Source organism: Podarcis erhardii (assembly GCF_964252035.2).
Source record: "Podarcis erhardii genome assembly, chromosome: 2".
NCBI classification, from domain to species: Eukaryota; Metazoa; Chordata; class Lepidosauria; order Squamata; family Lacertidae; genus Podarcis; species Podarcis erhardii.
Genome location: NC_138498.1, coordinates 79,596,169 through 79,615,472, shown reverse-complemented (window position 1 = coordinate 79,615,472; position 19,304 = coordinate 79,596,169). Strand labels below are relative to the sequence as shown.

The 19,304-nt window shown below is 42.0% G+C and overlaps 1 protein-coding gene across 1 annotated transcript; it reads right to left on the bottom strand.

Moving 5' to 3' along the window:
• Nucleotides 1–2,430: 2,430 nt before the first annotated feature.
• ISY1 (ISY1 splicing factor homolog) lies at nucleotides 2,431–18,454 on the bottom strand. The gene is made up of 11 exons (XM_081848592.1): nucleotides 18,354–18,454; nucleotides 16,801–16,823; nucleotides 16,399–16,450; nucleotides 13,872–13,937; nucleotides 12,824–12,866; nucleotides 11,998–12,110; nucleotides 11,165–11,282; nucleotides 10,036–10,158; nucleotides 5,133–5,245; nucleotides 4,007–4,093; nucleotides 2,431–3,187 (listed from the first exon to the last, which is right to left on the bottom strand). Exons 1-11 carry the CDS (start codon nucleotides 18,354–18,356, stop codon nucleotides 3,080–3,082), a joined length of 849 nt encoding a protein of 282 aa, XP_081704718.1. The 5' UTR covers nucleotides 18,357–18,454; the 3' UTR covers nucleotides 2,431–3,079.
• Nucleotides 18,455–19,304: the final 850 nt, after the last annotated feature.

The window sequence follows — 19,304 nt, the reverse complement described above, 5'->3', positions numbered from 1 at the left end:
GTGTCCAGTCGGGTGCCGGCGCCGCGCCGGGCAGCAGCGACAGCCGACACCGGCTTCGCCTCATTCCCCGCAGGCTCCTCCTCCTGCCTACGCTGCAGCCCCGCGGGGTGGAGCCTGCTCGACGGCCCTGAGTTCCCCCGCGGAGCTTCCTCGACGCCTCCGCGTTTCGCCCGCCAGGCCGCGTCTGCTTCAGCGCCGCCCTCACTTGGCAGAAGTTCCAAGTGTAAAGCACTGTGTTTTCTCTCCCCCCCCCCCAGTCCCGCGTTTCTTCCTATTTATTTATTACCTTTCTATACATTTTTCTTCCAAGGAGCTCAAGGTGGTGGACAGGGTTCCATAGCTCCTCCCAACAACCCTGTGATGGAGGTAAGGCTAAGAGATGGTGAGCGGCCCAAGGTCACTCTTCATGACTCAGTGGGGATTCAAATTCGGGTCTCCCCCAGGTCAGTCTAACGCTCTAACCATTAGGTCATGCTGGCTCTTTTTTCCCTTTTTGTTTGCTGCAGTGGGTTACTGGCTTATATGGATTATGCCTGGTCAGTGGCGTAGCGTGGGGGGTGCAGGGGGGGCCGGCCGCACCAGGCGCAACATCTGGGGTTAGGGCAAATCCACGGGTTAGGGGGCGCAAATTACTTGCCTTGCCCCAGGTGCTGACAACCCACGCTACGCCACTGTGCCTGGTTACTTATCCTCTGCCTCCAGCTCCGCACACTAATGCACACTGTTGACACAAAGGGGTAGGAAGGCAGAAATGGGAGTCATGGCAACGTGCAGCAGCAAGGCAAGGACCTCCCTGGTCCAACACCATGCAAATCTACATTTCAAGCTCAATCTTATGTATGTACAGTATACCAGGAATCATCAACGTATTCAGGCCCAGGGCCCACATTTAACCCAAACACGCATTTGGGGGCCCTTTTCTTAATCCTTTCCTTTATAGCTGCAAAGTGGTAGTCCTGTTGCAACTAACCTTGGATCTGGGTCCCACCACTTGAAGACCAGCGATGTATTTCTTTTTTAAAAAACAAAAACCCGGTGTTCAATAACAATTTGCTTCCAGGCAGGTGTATAAAGATTATAGCTTTACAGTAATCCTATAGGATTACAGCATACACTACTCCTCTACACCCACACAACTGTTTCCTAAACTTCTGGTATTTCCTTCAAGGCTTTTTAGAGTATCATTTTAAAATTTTATTTACTATAATGTTGTGAGCAAGCACAAGTTGCCTGAATGAAAAGGGACTGGTGGCATAGCTTCCATACCAAACTGGTACAGTGGTACCTCAGGTTAAGTACTTAATTCATTCCGGAAGTCCGTTCTTAACCTGAAACTGTTCTTAACCTGAAGCACCACTTTAGCTAATGGGGCCTCCCGCTGCCGCCGCGCCGCCGGAGCACGATTTCTGTTCTCATCCTGAATCAAAGTTCTTAACCCAAGGTACTATTTCTGGGTTAGCGGAGTCTGTAACCTGAAGCGTCTGTAACCCGAGGTACCACTGTACTTGTAACAAATCACTGTGCCCAAGGGTCTGAAGCAGTATAAGGCAACTATTAATGTAGGACTAATGTTAAATTCATTACAACCAAGAATAGGATAAATACATGTAGGAAATTTGGCTATGTGCCTCAAAACAGAGAGACTTCACTACTAAAAGTTATGGTGCATTATAGCAGTGACTAAGATGTTTGGGACACCATTCACTCATTCCATTTCAAATGCTACTTTTCTTACTGTATGCTTTGTGTTTTGAAATGAAGCTATACTAGACAATCCCCTAAGCAAGTTTGATGATTTCTAGATCACAAGCCTATAGAGCAAACTGAAGACATTGGAATTACTTCTGAAAATAACACTGGGGATTCATTTTATACAAATGGTCTTCTAGGTGCTGGTAGCTGCCAAATCACTAGAATTTAGGGATAACCAACCCATGCTTTTCCTTGGTTGACTTTTCCTAATATAAATCTTGTTCAGCTCCCTTTCACAGCCACAATAAGCACACAAAGGACACATAAGTACTAGTGGCCATACAAGCTTACATAATTTTTTGGTTTGTAAAAGCTATTTTAGGAAAGTAGGTCATGATAAATCCCATGCTTTACCTGTGAACTGGACTAATACAAGACAAGCACACAAAGTGACTGCACTGTAATATTCCTTTGGGGAAATGGCCCATAAAAATGTGTACCAGCTTCACCTGCAATATTATATCTTTCAAATGGTTTTTGATGCACATACATTTCAGATAATGATCTTATTGGTATTGATTTATGGAGTCCTAACATTTCTTGATTCTCAGTTTATTGAAACCTCCCTCGCTCATGTGACAAAGCAGATTCTGGCAGCTAAGAGGCTTTAGTCTCATGACTTTCCCATAAAGAAATAGACGTATTTTCAAGCCCCAGTGAACACTATGAACAAATGTGTCTACATAAAAATTGTTTTACTGAAAAGATCCGAGTGATATTACAAAGGTGAAACAGTATTTACATCATTAGTTGCTGAAATATCCAGCATTTCAGAAATCCAACCAAGTGGGTGTTCACATCAAGCTTTGAGCATGCTACATAAAGCTGTATTAGTTGTGCAGAGTGTTTCAGTTCTGCTGTGAAGTCAATCATTAAAACAACAACAACACACTGCAACAACTGCCTTCAATTCTGTTCCAAATTTGTAGGCAATTAGGGTGAGCAGCTAAATACGGCTTTATCTAAATACTGTTGTATTTTACTGAGACTGGAGAAGCATACTGGAATGCTAATTTCTAATTTAAGAGAAACTGAAAATGCCATATAAAGCAGAAATTAAGCAAAAAGGAAAGCAGCTAGAAAAGGACAACTCAAAGACAAGCTGGCTAGTTATTTTGAGTTTTGACTACTGAAGCTGAAAACAAAAAAATTGTACAGAATAGGGCAGAGTAAAATGCTTGCAGTGAAATGTGCTTAGGGAAAGAAATCACCCTTTGTTTCCAGCATTTGTAAAGTGTACATTATTTTTGCAGAACCAATGTGCTTTAAGCAACTGCTCCCAGGATGCTTTAGGATGGATTATAAAACAGAACTGTCTCAACACACGCTACAGTCCTAGAAGTCTCTTAGCCTCTTCACTTTGAGCCATAAGAGCTTCACTGGCATACTTCTGAAGAAGTTCCATCTTCTTTCTTCGGACAAGAGCTTCCTCAATCTGCAGATTAAAAACATTCAGCCTTAAAATAAAGTACTGAAACTTCACAGATTGCAAATGATTTAGTAAAAATAGCTTATACGTACATGCTGGCAACGAAAAGGAACTACCTAATGAAAGCTTTGAAGAGAGGTGTCAAAAGATTATTGCTGTGGCCAAAGTCTGATGTTCCTTGACCTAAGTTGCCAGTGACTTTTAGGATGCTGTATCACCACTTTTCCAGAACTGATACAAACTCTCCTTGCAAAGATGCTGAGGTATCAGGGTGCATTCAACTAACCGGATGTGCTGGTGGAAGCCAGGGCAAGAACTCTCACTAGTGCAGCAGCACAATACTTTCCTTTTCATTGCACATTATGCTCAGAACCTTCTGAATTGGGGCTGCAGAAAACCAGTTTACCGTTTCATTGCAACAGGCACATTATGGTTTGCTACAGCCCAGAAACAGAAGTTCTAATTTACTGAGTGGGAGGAGCAATGGAATCCCAAGGCTCATTCTTGTAACACTTAAGCGTTGTTTCACATGGTTATGTCTGAACAACCCCTTTATAATTATCAAAGTGCAAAATGATTCTCTTCTGAGATACAAACACTTTCTGAACCTTAGTCTGGCTTTATTTTTCAGCTAAACTGTATATGTTTGCTCCAGTTATTTCACATAAATTTGCAAAATGCACTAATGAAGTCAGGAATGACAGAAAAAACACAGTAGCCGCAAAAAGGTGCCACAAAACGTTTTTTCCTGGAGTAGGCCAACGTAGCTATTCCTCTAGAAGTTCAATGTACCTGTACAACTTTCATTTTCTATTTGTTCCTTACCTCTTGTTGTGATGGCACTGGGACATGAGCAATAAACTTCTGCTGACTGTCCTCTCCTTCTTTTTCCTTTCCGCTTTCTTCATCAGACTGCAATACATTTAGAACATTCAGTTTATGCAACCACACACATCATGCCAGTGAAGAAAAAGTCAACACCAGGCGCCTGATTTTGTTCTAGCTGGACTGTCCACACTCCTGCCACAAAGCCAATGAGCATCAACTGTCCTGTAGGAAAGAATATCAGGAGCTGGGCAGTAGATAGGAGTGTACCTTGCTCAGAGAAAGGGAAGCAGTTTCAGTTCAGTGGGAACTGCTTCTTGCTCCCTGTGCTGTTCTTTGAGGTCACCTCCAAAACAGGGATCACAAAGCCCTTTGCAATCTTCCCCATGCTCTCCTTTACACCTCCAATGCCAAGGTGCAAAGGAGAACGGAATACATCACAGAGGGCTTTGAAAGCCTCCCCTCATTTCTCCTTTCCAGCCCTGATGCTGGAGGTGATAAGGTGAAGTGCATGCATGGAAGAAGTAAACGAAGGAAAAAAAGTCTCCCCTTCATTCCCCACTCCCACTTTGAGAAGCGCTGGGTGGGGGGAGTCTACATCTTCCTGCTGCACCCATTTTATACAAATTCAGACAACACGCATTGGGCTGAGCTGCTTTAAAAATCAGATTTCTCCAAAGTTGGAAAATATGTGAGGTTTTTTTGTTAACTACATTTCCTAACTTGGTCAAATGCAAACTGACTAGCTTTCAAGTTCCATTATAAAAAGACAAAGTGTTTTCTTTAAACCACACAAACACACAGCCATAAGTCCACAGCAGGCTTCATGCATGCTCTGTGTGTAACCAGTACACAGCAGGAAGCACAGCCTAAATTAAGACTTGATTCATCTTGATGTTTCATTCCAAATTCAGAAACACACCCCAGCTTCTGACAGTCACATTTTATCCACGTAGAAAAGAAATTGCACTTATCACATACATAAAGACACTGAAATGCACAGACACTGAAACGGACAGGCCTATCCAAGTTTGCTAATGTTTATGCCACTCTGCCTTTTACTGTTAATGAATTCTTCTACATTCATGGCATGCTGTTATTAGCAGAACTGAAACCAGCACAATACCTCATCATCATTTACTGCATAGATGTTTATTTCCTCCTCCTCCTCTTCTTTATCACCTCTTGCAAGCCGTGCTTCTCTCTCTGCTTTCCATTTTTCCACTGCTTCTGCAATAACTGGGCAAGTAAAAAAAGTAGTACTTTATATTTGGATTTTAAGAGGTTGACCAAGTACAATTCAAAAAGCACCAGCTCTTTCATTTCAGAGTCAATTATAAGAGTCAACTTTTGCTGAATCCACAAACGTACTTATCAGTTTTTTATTTGCACTGTTTGAACTTTCTTTCCTTGAGAAGGGAACAGTAGCATTGGAGAAGGCATTTAGAAGGGTACAATTAGCAGAAACTTACGGCAATCCTACAAAGAGTTATGGGCAGGGTTTTCTCATGTTATAGTTACAACAGATTGAGCTAGAAATAGGGGTGGTGGGTATCCAAGAGTGTCACTCAGTTGATAGCCTTCTGTCAGCTGAACAGTAAGGGAAGCATCCCTCCTGCCCGGCACCTGTCCCCCACTTTGATTCAAGTCTGCAGCACACATTACTCAACTTTATCCAGATAGAAACTGGCAATGTCTCCCTCTAAACCTTGTCTACCTTTTACCCAGTGCTATGATAAGTTCTGAGAAAGCCTGAACTTTATTATACTTTAAAATGGTTTACTATACTTTAAAATGGTTTGCCTTTCCTGTACTGCATACATACATAAGGAATTCTTTCAAGTTTATGAAGTGTGACTCCTGTTCACAAAAGCTAGGCTGACTTCACTAGCATACATTTGTATGTGTTCAGTTTTTAATACTATTTTGAACAACTCATTAAGGAATGAAGTAACCTCTAGGTTAGATTACAGCAATGGGACTGCCTCTGAAGATGGTATGGAAACTTCAGCTACTGCAGAATTCAGCAGCCAGGTTGCTCACTGGGGCAAGGTGGTCTGAGAATATTACATTGATCCTGGCACCCCTGCACTGGCTACCAATGAGTTCCCAAGCCCACAGTGCTGGTTTTGACCTACAAAGCCTTAAATGGCTCAGAACCACAAGCAATTCTGTACTGCTGTAACATTTACAGTTGAGTGAGAGTAACACAGTAGGTTGGGGCAGCTCTGGATCCATTTCTAGCAGTAGAGATTCTACCAGGGAGTGTTTGTTCAAGATGGAAAATACTTTGCTGCAGGAAGTTTCAACCTCCCTGCTTCCTGCATTTACAGCACCATCTACTGTAGGCCAGGAAGCAGGCAACAAGCAAGCTTGAGACCATCATTGGAGCACCAGGGCAGAGAAAAAGGCAGAAAAAAACTAGAAATTAGTGCTGTTGAAAACAAGCTACCAAAAACCAGCCCCTGCATATTTAGGAGAGTCTTTTCCAGCTTGCCAAACTTTGCGATATAGCTCCAGAACTGGGTGTTCCAGAACTTGCTGCCAAATCTAGCTTTTCAGAACTGCCTAAAAGAGACCTGTTCAAACATGTCACAATTCACTGTTCTCTCCTTTAGCTGAAGTAAAATGTTCATACTTTCTGGATCATCATTTCTGCCTTTGGCAAAATAAATATTTCAAGCAAACTATACAAATACACTTCAAAACCAGGGGAAAGGAGAAAAAGAACAATATAGGTATCTTAAAATTTATGTATGTAATTAAAAAAAAAAAACACTTGAACCACACCTGTTGTTCTATATGCCTTCTGTACAAACAATGCAAGCGTCTAGAAAAAAAGTGAAGAAGTTACTGGAAAACACAATGGGTTTACTAATACCAAATTGTAGTTCATAAACATATGCAAATTAACTTGGAGGTAAGTATCATTGGGACCAATGGAACTTACTTCCGAGTAAATATTCATAAGTTCAGACAGCTTGTATCATCATTTGATACAGTAACAGGCTGAAATGAGAAGAGTACAGCAAGACTCAAAATTGTGAAATGAGAATAATACTTAGCTGAACACTAGGGTTTAGTCTCAGCAAATGAAAGGAAGGTTGATACAGCCATGGTGCAGGATCAAAGCACACTTGGGAAAGGCATGAACTTACTGTGGAGAACTGATGAATGCTACTTTCAGAACCATGTGCTACTTATATGCCAGTTTGTCATTAGTTGAGCAGGTGTTGAATTTTATACTCTTAGATATGTAAGAGTAATTCAAGAAGTTCTGCTAATTTCTGTAGAGATGTACAACTCTTCCCCACAATAAGGTCTACAGAGCCTAGCAAGCCATATTCTCATAATGTACAGCCTTCAAACCTCAAACCCCAGGTAATGTAGCATGTCAATGAAATTCTTCTGATAAAACAATCTAAGTAAAATTACTAGCGTATTCATTTTTCAAAAGGCAATAACCAATCTTCTGAACTCAATAAGCAAAAAGCAGAAGATTTAGCTTACTTAAAAGTACCAAAATGGTGGCAAGTAGGCAACTCTGTTGGGGGATAGTTCATGTCAACTTATAATGCTTTGACATAATCAACAGCAGCAGCTTAGTTATTTCCTTCTAATCTAATTTTCTTGAGGCTGATTTCTTTCCAAAAGACTTGAATTAATTTCCTCTGTCCCCATGTGATTATCATCAGCATAACCGAAGATCTATTTATTGGAGCGAATTGCCAAGGAAGCAGATCCAGATGAGGGAACAGATAAATTTCAGATGTATTTTCTGAATAAAACAAGACCAATATCACTAGTACGGACATCTGACTGCCTTTTAGGAGGAAAAAAACCTGCACATCTGTAGCAGAAAAGCTCCAATACTGATTAACTCAATTTTTTTAATAATGTATATACCACTTTATGCAAAAAAAACAAAAACCCTCAAAGTGGTTTACAAAAGATAAAACTGTAATATCAAGATGGGGGGGGGATCACAACCCTGTTTTAAAACATACAAGAGTTAAAACAGTAAAACAGATTAAAATTACCTCAGCTTTCTAAGCACCTACGTAGGCTTGTCTAAACAGGAATGTTGTTAGCAAGCGCCAAAAAAATTAGTTGAATTGTCAGACAAAATTTGTAAAATAACAGCATCTGGCATTTGTCTTCAGGGCAATATAAAGGTCATATCAAAAGCTTACTACAGGTTATTTTATCCAGTATAAAAAAGTGGATAGTGTGAACAACAGGTAAACACAAGCTTGATTAAAACTGGCTTCTAAATTGATCTGCAAATGTTCAGTCAACAGATCTTAATAGAATCTTAATTTGGGGAAGGGGACATACCTTAGTGACACATGCAGAAGGTCACACATTTATAGATCCTTGGCATCTAATTATTATTTTTCTAAGGGTGGGGAGGGGATGAAATCAAATAGCATGTGATGCAGAAGACTGTGCCTCAGACCCTGCCGTTCAGAGCAGTCAGGACAGGGCAAGACAGACAAACAGCCACACTCCCGTGATGTAAGAATCCACATGGAGAGAAAGAAGCAACACTACTGAAGTATTTAATACACAGCGTATGCCAAAATGGAAGATGTGCCCTCAACAACATGCCCACTACCGTTTCTTAAATAAGAAGCAGAAATAAGATCCTTTGAAAAGAACTGAACTGTTTTACAGTGGTACCTAGGTTCTCAAACTTAATCTGTTCCGGAAGTCCGTTCCAAAACCAAGGCGCACTTTCCCATAGAAAGTAATGCAAAAATGGATTAATCCATTACAGACTTTTAAAAACAACCCCTAAAACAGCAATTTAACATGAATTTTACCATCTAACAAGACCACTGATCCATAAAATGAAAGCAATAATCAATGTACTGTACAGTGGTGCCCCGCAAGACGAACGCCTCGGAAGACGATAAACTCGCTAGATGAAGGAGTTTTTCATTTTCTTAGCCGCTTCGCAAGACGCATCTCCCTATGGGCTTGCTTCGCAAAACGAAGCTTGCCCCGCAAGCTCCGGGGATAGTGGGGAAGTGCAGCGCGTCTTCCCCGCTGTCCCCGGACCTCTTTTGAAGCAAGGGGCGGCAGAGAGAAGATCGCTTCTCCCCGTTGCCAGCCCCGCAATCTCCGGGGACAGAGGGGAAGGCGCGCGCCTTCCCCTCTGTCCCCGGACCTGGTAAAAGCAAGGGGCGGCGGGGAGAAGATTGCTTCCCCTCTGTCCCCGGAGATTGTGGGGCAGGCAACGGGGAGAAGCAATCTTCTCCTCGCCGCCCCTTGCTTTAAACAGGTCCGGGGACAGAGGGGAAGGCGCGCGCCTTCCCCTCTGTCCCCGGAGATTGCGGGGCAGGCAACGGGGAGAAGCAATCTTCTCCTCGCCACCCCTTGCTTTAAACAGGTCCAGGGACAGAGGGGAAGGCGCGCACCTTCCCCTCTGTCCCCGGACGGTCTCCATAGGAACGCATTGATTGATTTTCAATGCATTCCTATGGGAAACCGTGCTTCGCAAGACGAAAAACTCGCAAGAAGAAAAAACTTGCGGAACCAATTAATTTCGTCTTGCGAGGCACCACTGTACTATAAAATTAATAAGACAGCATTGAAGATTATTGGGGGGGGGGATTTCTTACCTGCACTGATGATAGTCATTTATCTATTTCCACAGTCACACAATCAATCAATCAATCAATCAATCAATCAGTAGCTGGGCTGGGTTCCACACAGTCACAAAAACAAAAGTGCCAAACTTAATCCGTTTCGGAAGTCTGACTGACTTTCCCAAATGTTTGAAAACCAAGGCACAGCTTCTGATTGGTGAAGGTGCCCTGGAAACAATAGCTGACAGCCGCATTGGATGTTTGGCTTCTGGAAAACGTTCGAAAACCAGAACACCTCTGGGTTTTTGCCGTTTGAGAACCAAGGTACCACTGTACTTCTTTGTCTTACAGGTAGAAGTTACCTGTATTTTACAGGGGTCTCCTGTAAAAGACACTAAGCAAAGCAACAACCGATCCGAGGTTGACCATGCCTACCTTTCCTTTCGTGTTCCTGCTCCAACGGTTCCAGGACACCATCATCCTCATCTCTGTAGCCATAGTATTCTGCATCAATAGCCTTCATGAGTTCAGCTCGTGTCTTCCTGGGAGGAGGAAGGGCTGAAGGAACAAATGCAAAGTCACTCTCCACCAAAGTAAGAGAAAATGGAAGCACATAGCTTTACCTGCTATGACTAGCTAGTCATTAAGATTCAACCAAATAGCCAAGGACACCTACAGTATATCCAAGCCACTGGGTAAAACATGCCAGCAATGACTGTAAGAAAGAGGAAATTCCAGCCCTACCTGGAGATACCAGGGCCTATTCCATCAATGTTTCTAAATTAATACAGTATTTTTTTTAAAAAAAAAATAAACAGTAGCAATTGCACTGCAATAATTGAGCAGGGCAATCAGTTGCATATGTATTTTCTCCTCCTCTTACCATTTGCATTAAACTGAGGGGAAACTACTGGAAAATAACTCCCAACACGTCTTATGGGAAAACATGTGCTACTCTGTAAAATGTATGCTAGATTTAATTTCTCTATTCATAATGAATTGAAAATGATGTTTAAAATAACCTTTGTAAAAAAAACAACAACCCAGAAGCTTTTCTTTTGGGAATTATAGGGACAGAACTACCTAAATTGTATAGAAATTTATGTATGTATGTGACTATAGCAGCAAGAATGCTACTCGCCCCAAAATGGAAAGAAGCAGAAGTCCCAGCAAAGGAAGAATGGATACAAAAACTTATGGAATATGCAGAAATGGCTAAACCTACCAGAAAAGTAAGAAATCAAGATAACAAACTTTTTATAAAAGAAAGGAAATGGTTTATTGAATATTAACAGATAAAAACATTGGCAGGATTACTGTAATAACCTGCAGTTTCATAAGAGTATATATTTAAAGTAGATAATTAAATGAGCAAATTAAATGAATTTGGATATGCAGGAGATATTAAAAAATAAATTTAAGGAACCACAGAAAGAGGGGGAAGGAAGTCAAACTTTGAAATGTTAAAATGATTGTAAAATTAATGAAATGTATAAATTTGAAAAGTATAAATAAAAAGATTTAATTTCTCAAATGCATATGCCACAAGCACAAAAATACTTACGTTCTTTTTCGAAAAGCTCTCTGACCCCAGGCAAATCTTTAGCAGCTCCAAAATATTTGTAACCCCTGTTTCCTGGAACTTCTTTCCCTTCATGATCAAGCATTTTGGGACCAATTCTCTTGAGGGGGTAGAAAGGGGTAAAAGCCACAATGCTTAGTATTTTCTCTTGTGTGGCTAATTAGACAGAACTTGTGAGTACAGGCAGTTTCATGTGGTTTGGGCAGACCGAGATTGGCATGGTCAAATCTGGAGAACTTCACACAAACTATAACATGTAAGACCCAACAATACAATTGAATTATTGAGTTACCTATGTAGATATCCACTTACACAAGTCTTGGAATAACTGGGTATGAGAATGGGTTAATTTCCTTCATGAGTGTAAATCACCCCATGATGAGCTAATCAAAAGGTCAGCCAACACAGTTGCTATGGTAATGGCCCAGTGTCCAGACTATATCTGTGATTAATATGTCAGCTCAGTAGTCTGTTACTCTGTGGTTTATCTGTCTGTCTGTTAGTCAGTTAGCCAAGTTACTTGTTCAGTGTTATGTCTTGAATTGCTGAACTTATTTAAAGCAACAGAGATACCTTGTACTTGTAGGTATCTGTATCTGGAAAAGCCCACAAGCTGTATCTATCCATGTCCAGAACTGTTTTACTGAGCCTTATATTCTGCAACAGTATACTATCTGAACCTTTCTCTGCTTCCGTGTGGTGAATGGTATTGAGAGCCACTGTGTGGGTATCTCACCTGAGATTCTCAATGATAAGAACCAGGCAGAAAGTTTGCACTTTCCTACATATGAATCTAATAATTTTTATATACTTACTGCATAATCGGGTCCTCCCAGCTCCTTTATCCGGACTTCCCAGTGCCCCTTTTCTCTTAGGAGTTTGTTAATTTCATCATTCAAGTCACGAATTCTGAATTCACCTAAGCCAGCTTTTTTAAGGGAAATGGGGAGAAAATAGCTATTTCAGTCATTGATATACACTCTCTATTCTGAATTTTTCCAGGTACTGTAGGACAGTGTTTTTCAAACTATCTGATGTGGTAGACTGGCAATTTATTTCCACCCCCAATGTGCCAGGCAGGGAGCAGGGCCATATTTGATCCCTGAAGTGTCCTACCCAACCTGGATTGAGATGGAGTTACTGCAGAATAAAAGCTGATGGCTCATGAACCAACACCAATCCATGGACCATCACTTTGAGTAGCACTGCTGTAGAATACTGCTCATTCATATTGATTTATTTCTCTCTGTCACATGAAGACATCAATCCCTCTGCTTTTAGACAACTTTTATAGCAGGCTTCTTATTAAAGTAAGTTTTAATGTGTGGATATCAAAAGCACCAGAGCCAGTTATTATTCCAAAGACTCAAAGCACATCAGGATCAAGAAGGTTGACCCAAAACTAGCTTGGCTAGATAGGCTTGTTGAATACCAGATTCACAATTCAGATATCACAGCATCCTTTCCAACAAAGGCTACTGCTCCTTTTATCAGTTCACTATCATAAGTCTAGACCTCAGAGCAGTTGCAGCTCTTCAGGGTCAGAGATAAAAAGAAGTCTCAAGTGTAAGAAATGTTAGTGAAAAGTACAATCTGCAGGCTCATAAGGATATTAACCCTGCCCCTCCATTAGGAACTTACCATTCTGAATTTGTGCCACTTTCTTGGAAATTTCACCAATAATCTGTTTAAAAAGAGACATTATACGACAATTACTTTTTTCTTCAAACAAATCAGCAGCATCTAATTTAAGGCTGTATGACACAATACCTTTAAAAAGTTTTTGTTTAATGAATAATAATTTTAAAGCTATTTGTTTAAGCTACTGCATCATGCAATCATTATTCAAAAAGAGCATTTCCAACATTTTCTCTCCCATGACCTAGAAATGCTTTCGCAGACAACCAATTTTGGCAATTCATAGATTTAAAACTTTGGAACTGTTTTGTTTAACTACAACAGCTGGTTTGTAGTTTAACACAATGATGCCATGGTGTGCATAGGCCTAGCCCTGCCACTAGCCAAAGCGAGCCCCTTGCCTCCGGTGGCAGACTGGGAGGAGCAACAGAGCATGCTCCTCCTTGCCACAGCTCCCCACCCACCTGTTGCTGCTATCAGCCATGTGCAGACCAATCCCGGCAGGCCTGTCCACTACTGCATCATTTTCGTTTACCATGTCCTCATCCATGACAAAGCAGAGAAATACACGAGTACAGTCGTACCTTCAGAGTCTAACAGAATCCGTTCCAGAAGTCCGTTCGACTTCCAAAACGTTCGGAAAGCAAGCACAGCTTCTGATTGGCTACAGGAAGCTCCTGCAGCCAATCGGAAGCTTCGTCGGACATTCGACTTCCAAAAGAACATTCAAAGACCGAAACACTAACTTCCAGGTTTCGTTACAGGTAGGTAGCTGTGTTGGTCTGCCGTAGTTGAAACAAAATAAAAAAATTCCATCCAGTAGCACTTTAGAGATCAACTAAGTTTGTTATTGGTATGAGCTTTCGTGTGCATGCACACTTCTTCAGATACCAATTCTTCAGATTCCAGGTTTTGATCGTTCGGGAGCCAAGGCGTTTGAAATCCAAGGTACAACTGTCTTTCAATAAATGGACAGAAGTTGGAACTATGTTATCAGGGGTTCATTTATATACTTAGAGGATTGTTATTCAGAATCCACAACAGCAAATACCTGCCGCCTCCATTTCTCAGCTTTTGGCAGTTCATTACATTCTGAAGCAAGAAAAGGCCTTCGCTCCTGTTTGAAACAAAGAAATATAATATGATTATGGTATCTTCAGATTTGTGTACTTTCTGTATTTTCACTGTCTGCACATACAGCCAATGCAACTCTCAACATTTCACTCCCAATACTTTCCACATCTCTGTAATAGTTCAAAGTATGCACAAAGTAAGAGTCTAATTTCCTTTGCCTTACACTGCCATTAGAATATTGGATCCTCCTTTTGCGCACCACATACAAACATCCTGGACACAGTGTGGCATTACTAGTGGCTGCTCTGGATTTCTGAAATTAATTTCCTTTTGCGAGTCAAAGCTTTCAGGAATACTGGAAACCCTTTTCTGGTCAAGCTGCTATTGACCAAATATAAGGTAGCAAACATCTCTTAGATACAGGGCAAGTCTTAAATAAGACTGCTTTAGGGTCCATCAACATTTTTGGGGCACTTATTCCAAATATCTCTCTTGGGATTGAAGCTTCTCTCCCTCCTCTTTCAACCACAAGGGGGGGGGGCAGATAATTCCATGTGTCTCACACTCAGATTCTGGAAGCCACCTTGACTTTCATATTTTGAAAATTAAAAAATACATATGTTTTCGGTTTCACACTGCTTTCCCACAAAAATCTGCACCCTAAGCAGTTTGCATGGTTTTTTTGTTGTTGTTTTTTAAATCATAATTCTTGAAATTGCTGGCATTAGCGGCAGTTATATTTTTTACAAGTTATTTTATGAGCTTTAACATGCAGTAAAACCTTTCCTAGGTGATATCCAACTACTCCAAGTATGATAAACACTTTATATCATCCCTAGCTTACAGGTGTAATGTAGGCTAACAAAATATCAGACAGTGAGTTCTTGGGTCAAAAATATTTACCCCTTTCCCCACTATAATAGATCATGTCTGCCCTTCTGTCACAATAGAGGCAGCCATTAATTTTGCACTGCTGCTATTACCTTAATACTTTCTCTTGTCAGAACAGATGCCAAAGGCTGCTTTATAGATAAGGTGCCACCACTGCTACCCTGTAGTTTTTGTCTGGACAACCAAACTACAGACGCCATTGGGGACATTTGACAGTTGAACAAGTATTTAATATTTAGGTGGAACTGGACTGTCTTGCCTGCAGTGGAACTCTGCTAACTGGACACTTCTGCAAGTACAAGTGGAGGAAGCAATTCTGGGCAGCTCTTCTTTCTCCCCATACCCCTCCCTGCCCCCAAAATGCTCCAGACAGTTGGACTCCCCAGAACAGTGGCAAAGGGAGCTTGCAGGGTGGAGGAGAGGTGGAAATTACCAATAATCACCTCTTTCCCTTACATCTAACTGGTTTGATGTCTACTGGAGAAGAGAGGAGCCTTTCCATTCATGGAATAGACACTCTGGATCCACCTCAATGCGAATGGGACAGGGAAGGGAATCACTGTTTTAAAATCTAAAGGGGGGGGGGGGAAACAGGGCTACAGAGGATGAATGAATCTTCCTTACAGATTTTGGTAGAGGATTACACTCATGTTTTCCTGCCTTTCCTAAAGTTAACCTTCCTTTGCCCCATCACTCCCTTTGTAACTTTTAGCAGGACAGGTTATCTTTTATATTTGTTTTATGCCACAACCTGTCATCAGCTTGTGAGTGCAACAATACACAAACATAAAACAAATGTAACAGCTCTATTGTGTTACAAGATAGAAAAGGCATTGATTTGTAAAAGATAAAATGAGACATCACATGGCTGTCCATTGGTACAGCATGGTATCATGTGGAAGACTCGAGTTCATAATCACGCCAAGAACAAAATGCTCAATAGTTGATTCTCCAGTAAGACAATTATCAAGGAGGCAAAAGTTTGGAGACTCACTTCCCGTTTCCCTTGCAGAATAATGAAAGATAAGCAGAAACATATGACCAGGTCAACAGTTGTGTATTAATGCATCCGTTCCAATGTTTTAGAACAGTTTGCCTGCTATGGTTGCTGTGATGGGATAATGAGCTGCTTGTGCGTAAAAGCTTGATCCCTCTGGGGTTTGGCTGGTCATCCAAACCGAGGCACTAACGGAGCCCCCAAAGCATGACTCCGTCAGTCGCTGGTAGAATCTGACAGTGGGCGTCTACGGAATTTACGCCAACATAAAAGCTGTTTGACGGACATGCGCCTTCGTGACTCTCTGCGTGACAGTTTCCGGCGAAGGGTGGGAGTTCCCAACGGGGGTCCCGTTACCTCTCCACTACTCTCACTGGAAGCATCCCAGAGCCTCCCCTCCGCTGTGACTCCTGCACTCCCCCTGCTGGTTCCCTCTTCTGCTGCAGATTCTCCCCTATTCTCCTGGAGCCTGTCCACCACCTGTCTCTCCGATGGCAGTTCCCTGACAGTTGCATATGACTTTCAGTGGTCTGAGAAACCCTGATCTACCCCTACATTATTAGAAACTGCTCTATAAATCTTCCTCCTCAGAAGCCAAACTGGTTTTCTGGCTTACCTTAACTTTTCCTTCTTCTAGCTGAGCTTGGCGAAATCTCGCCAAGGCCGTCCTAAAAGGAAGAAAGTTCCATGTCAAACAGACAATATGCAATCATAATACTCATGTGTCATACATTTATACGATTTAGCATGGGAAGAACCAAACATAAGCCTTATAAAGAAATGGAGAAAATATTAAAATTGTGTGTTTTAGGAATACTTTGTCACAGTCTGAAACACCATGTCCAAAATGTAACTAATAAGCACAGGCAGAGAATACCAAGATTAACATATTGTAAGCTGTAGAAGTGCAAAGTAATGTTTCTTAAACGGTTATGAATCAAAGGCAGAAGGCAGTTTAACTGTTAGAATATGCTGAAAATATTCTCAGTGACAAAATATCAATATTCAGACTACTTACATGGCCTTTTCTGCATTTCGAGCCTAAAATGAGAGAGTGGGAAAATAGGCTTTATTTGAGAATTGAATACCAGTAAAACATAAGTCTAGAGAATATTATGCAAAGATAACTGTAGAAACCTAGCCAATCAAGATGGTAAAAGGGTCAGATTTCCCACAGACCTTATTAATACATATAAAATTTATAGTGCAGCAGCATCTAAGTCACATTGATATATATTATACCTAATTAGACAACCCTCTCAATACTACCGCCCACACATTGTGATGAACTATAGCTAATAGATCACTGTGAATGTTTCTAAAAGGAATCATTTGCTCCTTCCCACTTGCACTGGGAGAAAACAACTACCATCTCTGGCTCTTTATTACATCTGAACCAGGGACCACAGTTGGTTTCATTCTCAACAAATCCCAACTCATAGCCAGATTTGCTTGTGACACGTGAATGGAACCATGTTACCATTCACTGGAGGGTAAGGACTTTTTTTGCATCAGTAACCAAGTTCCAGCAGCTGCTAAAGTCTTCAAAAAGAAAAAGAGCCAGTCAACTGTTTTGGAATATATAAAAAATGATGAGGTTTCCACCATTTATGAAGCTGAGACACAGGGTAAAAATCATTCGATCATTAAAGTTTATTAAGCAGTTGATGAATATGGACATTTATGCATTTCCCACTATAAAACATGTTGCTCTCAAGTTGAATACAGTGGTACCTCTGGTTACATACTTAATTTGTTCCGGAGGCCTGTTCTTAACCTGAAACTGTTCCTAATCTGAAGCGCCACTTTAGCTAATGGGGCCTCCTGTTACTGCCGTGCCACCAGAGCATGATTTCTGTTCTCATCCTGAAGCAAAGTTCTTAACCCAAGCTACTATTTCTGGGTTAGCGGAGTCTGTAACCTGAAGCATCTGTAACCCGAGATACCACTGTACAGATACCACCCTCAATTTTTAGCCACACCAGTACAACCCTGCTGTCTGTTGCTTTTGAAGAACTCATTTGGTCTTGATGGGTTTGAGTGTCACTATAGGGAGGAATGAAGCAGAATTGATGGTGTGAAGTTACCCAGAGCCAAGAGATGACAGCTATGGGGAAATATAAAAGAGACTGCTGCGTGCATTTATTTATGTATGCAACGTGTTTAGCCGTTTTAACCATTCCAAAACAAAGCAGTACGGCAAATACTCAGGAGAGGCAGAAATTCAACAGGTTCAGCATCATTTACAGGAACAAGAAGCTATGAAATGGTCTTACAGCAATTTTTGTCTATTGAAAATGTTGATATCCCAGCCTTGCACTGTATTTGTAGCGGTCAGGCCAGCTTGCAGCAGCTGTTTCTTTTTTAAAAAAACAACAATACCGAATTAATGCAGCCAAAAAAAGCGGGGCGGGGGCATGGCAAGCTACTGTTGTGAAATAAGTAAAGAGAAATAGAGGAAATGGGAATGAAGCCCCCGGAGGATGCCCAGAAAAGCACCGGCTTGGCTGAGGCGCCGGAGGAGGGCGCGCGCGAATAAAAACACGAGAGCGCGCCCGCCCATTCACTCACCATGGCGGAAGATCCGCAGAAACGTAAAGCTACGCCGACCGCGGGGTCCGAGGCGGAAACGGCTCCTTGGTGGCAACGCGGAGCAGGCGCACGCGCGCAGGAGACACCGCCCCGGAAGAGGCTGGCCTTAAAGCGAGCGCGGGGGCTGCTGCAATCGCAGCAACTGCCGGCTCTAGGTCGCAGGGTTCATGCGGGGCAAGAAGCGATGGGAGAAATTAATGAGGCAGCAGCTCAGCGGGAAACGGGGCAAGAAAGTTCACAGTGCTTATTGAATTTGTATACCGCCTTTTGCAGTTTCTACTGCAAAAGCGCTTGATTCCCCACCCCGCAGCAGGGCTTTTCATGCTGCATGATTTTGACTTGTTTGCTCTCCTAGCAGCAGCGGACCCAGGCAGACCCTGAGCCCCGATCGGAGCCAGCCCTCGCTGGGAAAACACGGTCCAGGGAAGACCACTGAAAAGGAGCGCTCCGTGCAGCGACTTTTTGTTACGTGCCCCCCTAGTAATCAGAGGAAGTTCAGCCGATGGAGATGCAGAGATGAGAAACGGCGCTTTGTTGAATTTCGACCTTTTGTCTACGTCAGGCTTCCTGAACCTCGACCCTCCAGATGTTTTTGGCCTACAACTCCCATGATCCCTAGCTAGCAGGACCAGTGGTCAGGGATGATGGGAATTGGAGTCTCAAAACAGCTGGAGGGCCGAGGTTCAGGAAGCCTGGACGTCGTTTTTTTTAAAACTCGCAGAGAGTAAAGTCCTAGTTGCAATGCTTTGAAAAGCATCGTGGCTGCTCTATACAGTTGCAAAATGAAGCCGCTGAGGCATAATTATTTGGCACAGCCGGGGTGTGGAGAGGTTCTGTGTTTCCAAAGCCTATGTGACAAGCAGATATTCAGCAGGCACACCTACTGCCCAGCCCATGCACCTACATATAAAACATTCCGTTCTTCTGACA

Excerpts from the sequence above, each read along its gene's own strand:
- ISY1 (XM_081848592.1), bottom strand. Across the intron at positions 12,111-12,823 it reads AGTGGCACAAATTCAGAATG|CTGGCTTAGGTGAATTCAGA; the intron begins GTAAGTTCCTAA and ends CCCTTAAAAAAG. Across the intron at positions 4,094-5,132 it reads ATGCAGTAAATGATGATGAG|TCTGATGAAGAAAGCGGAAA; the intron begins GTATTGTGCTGG and ends AATGTATTGCAG.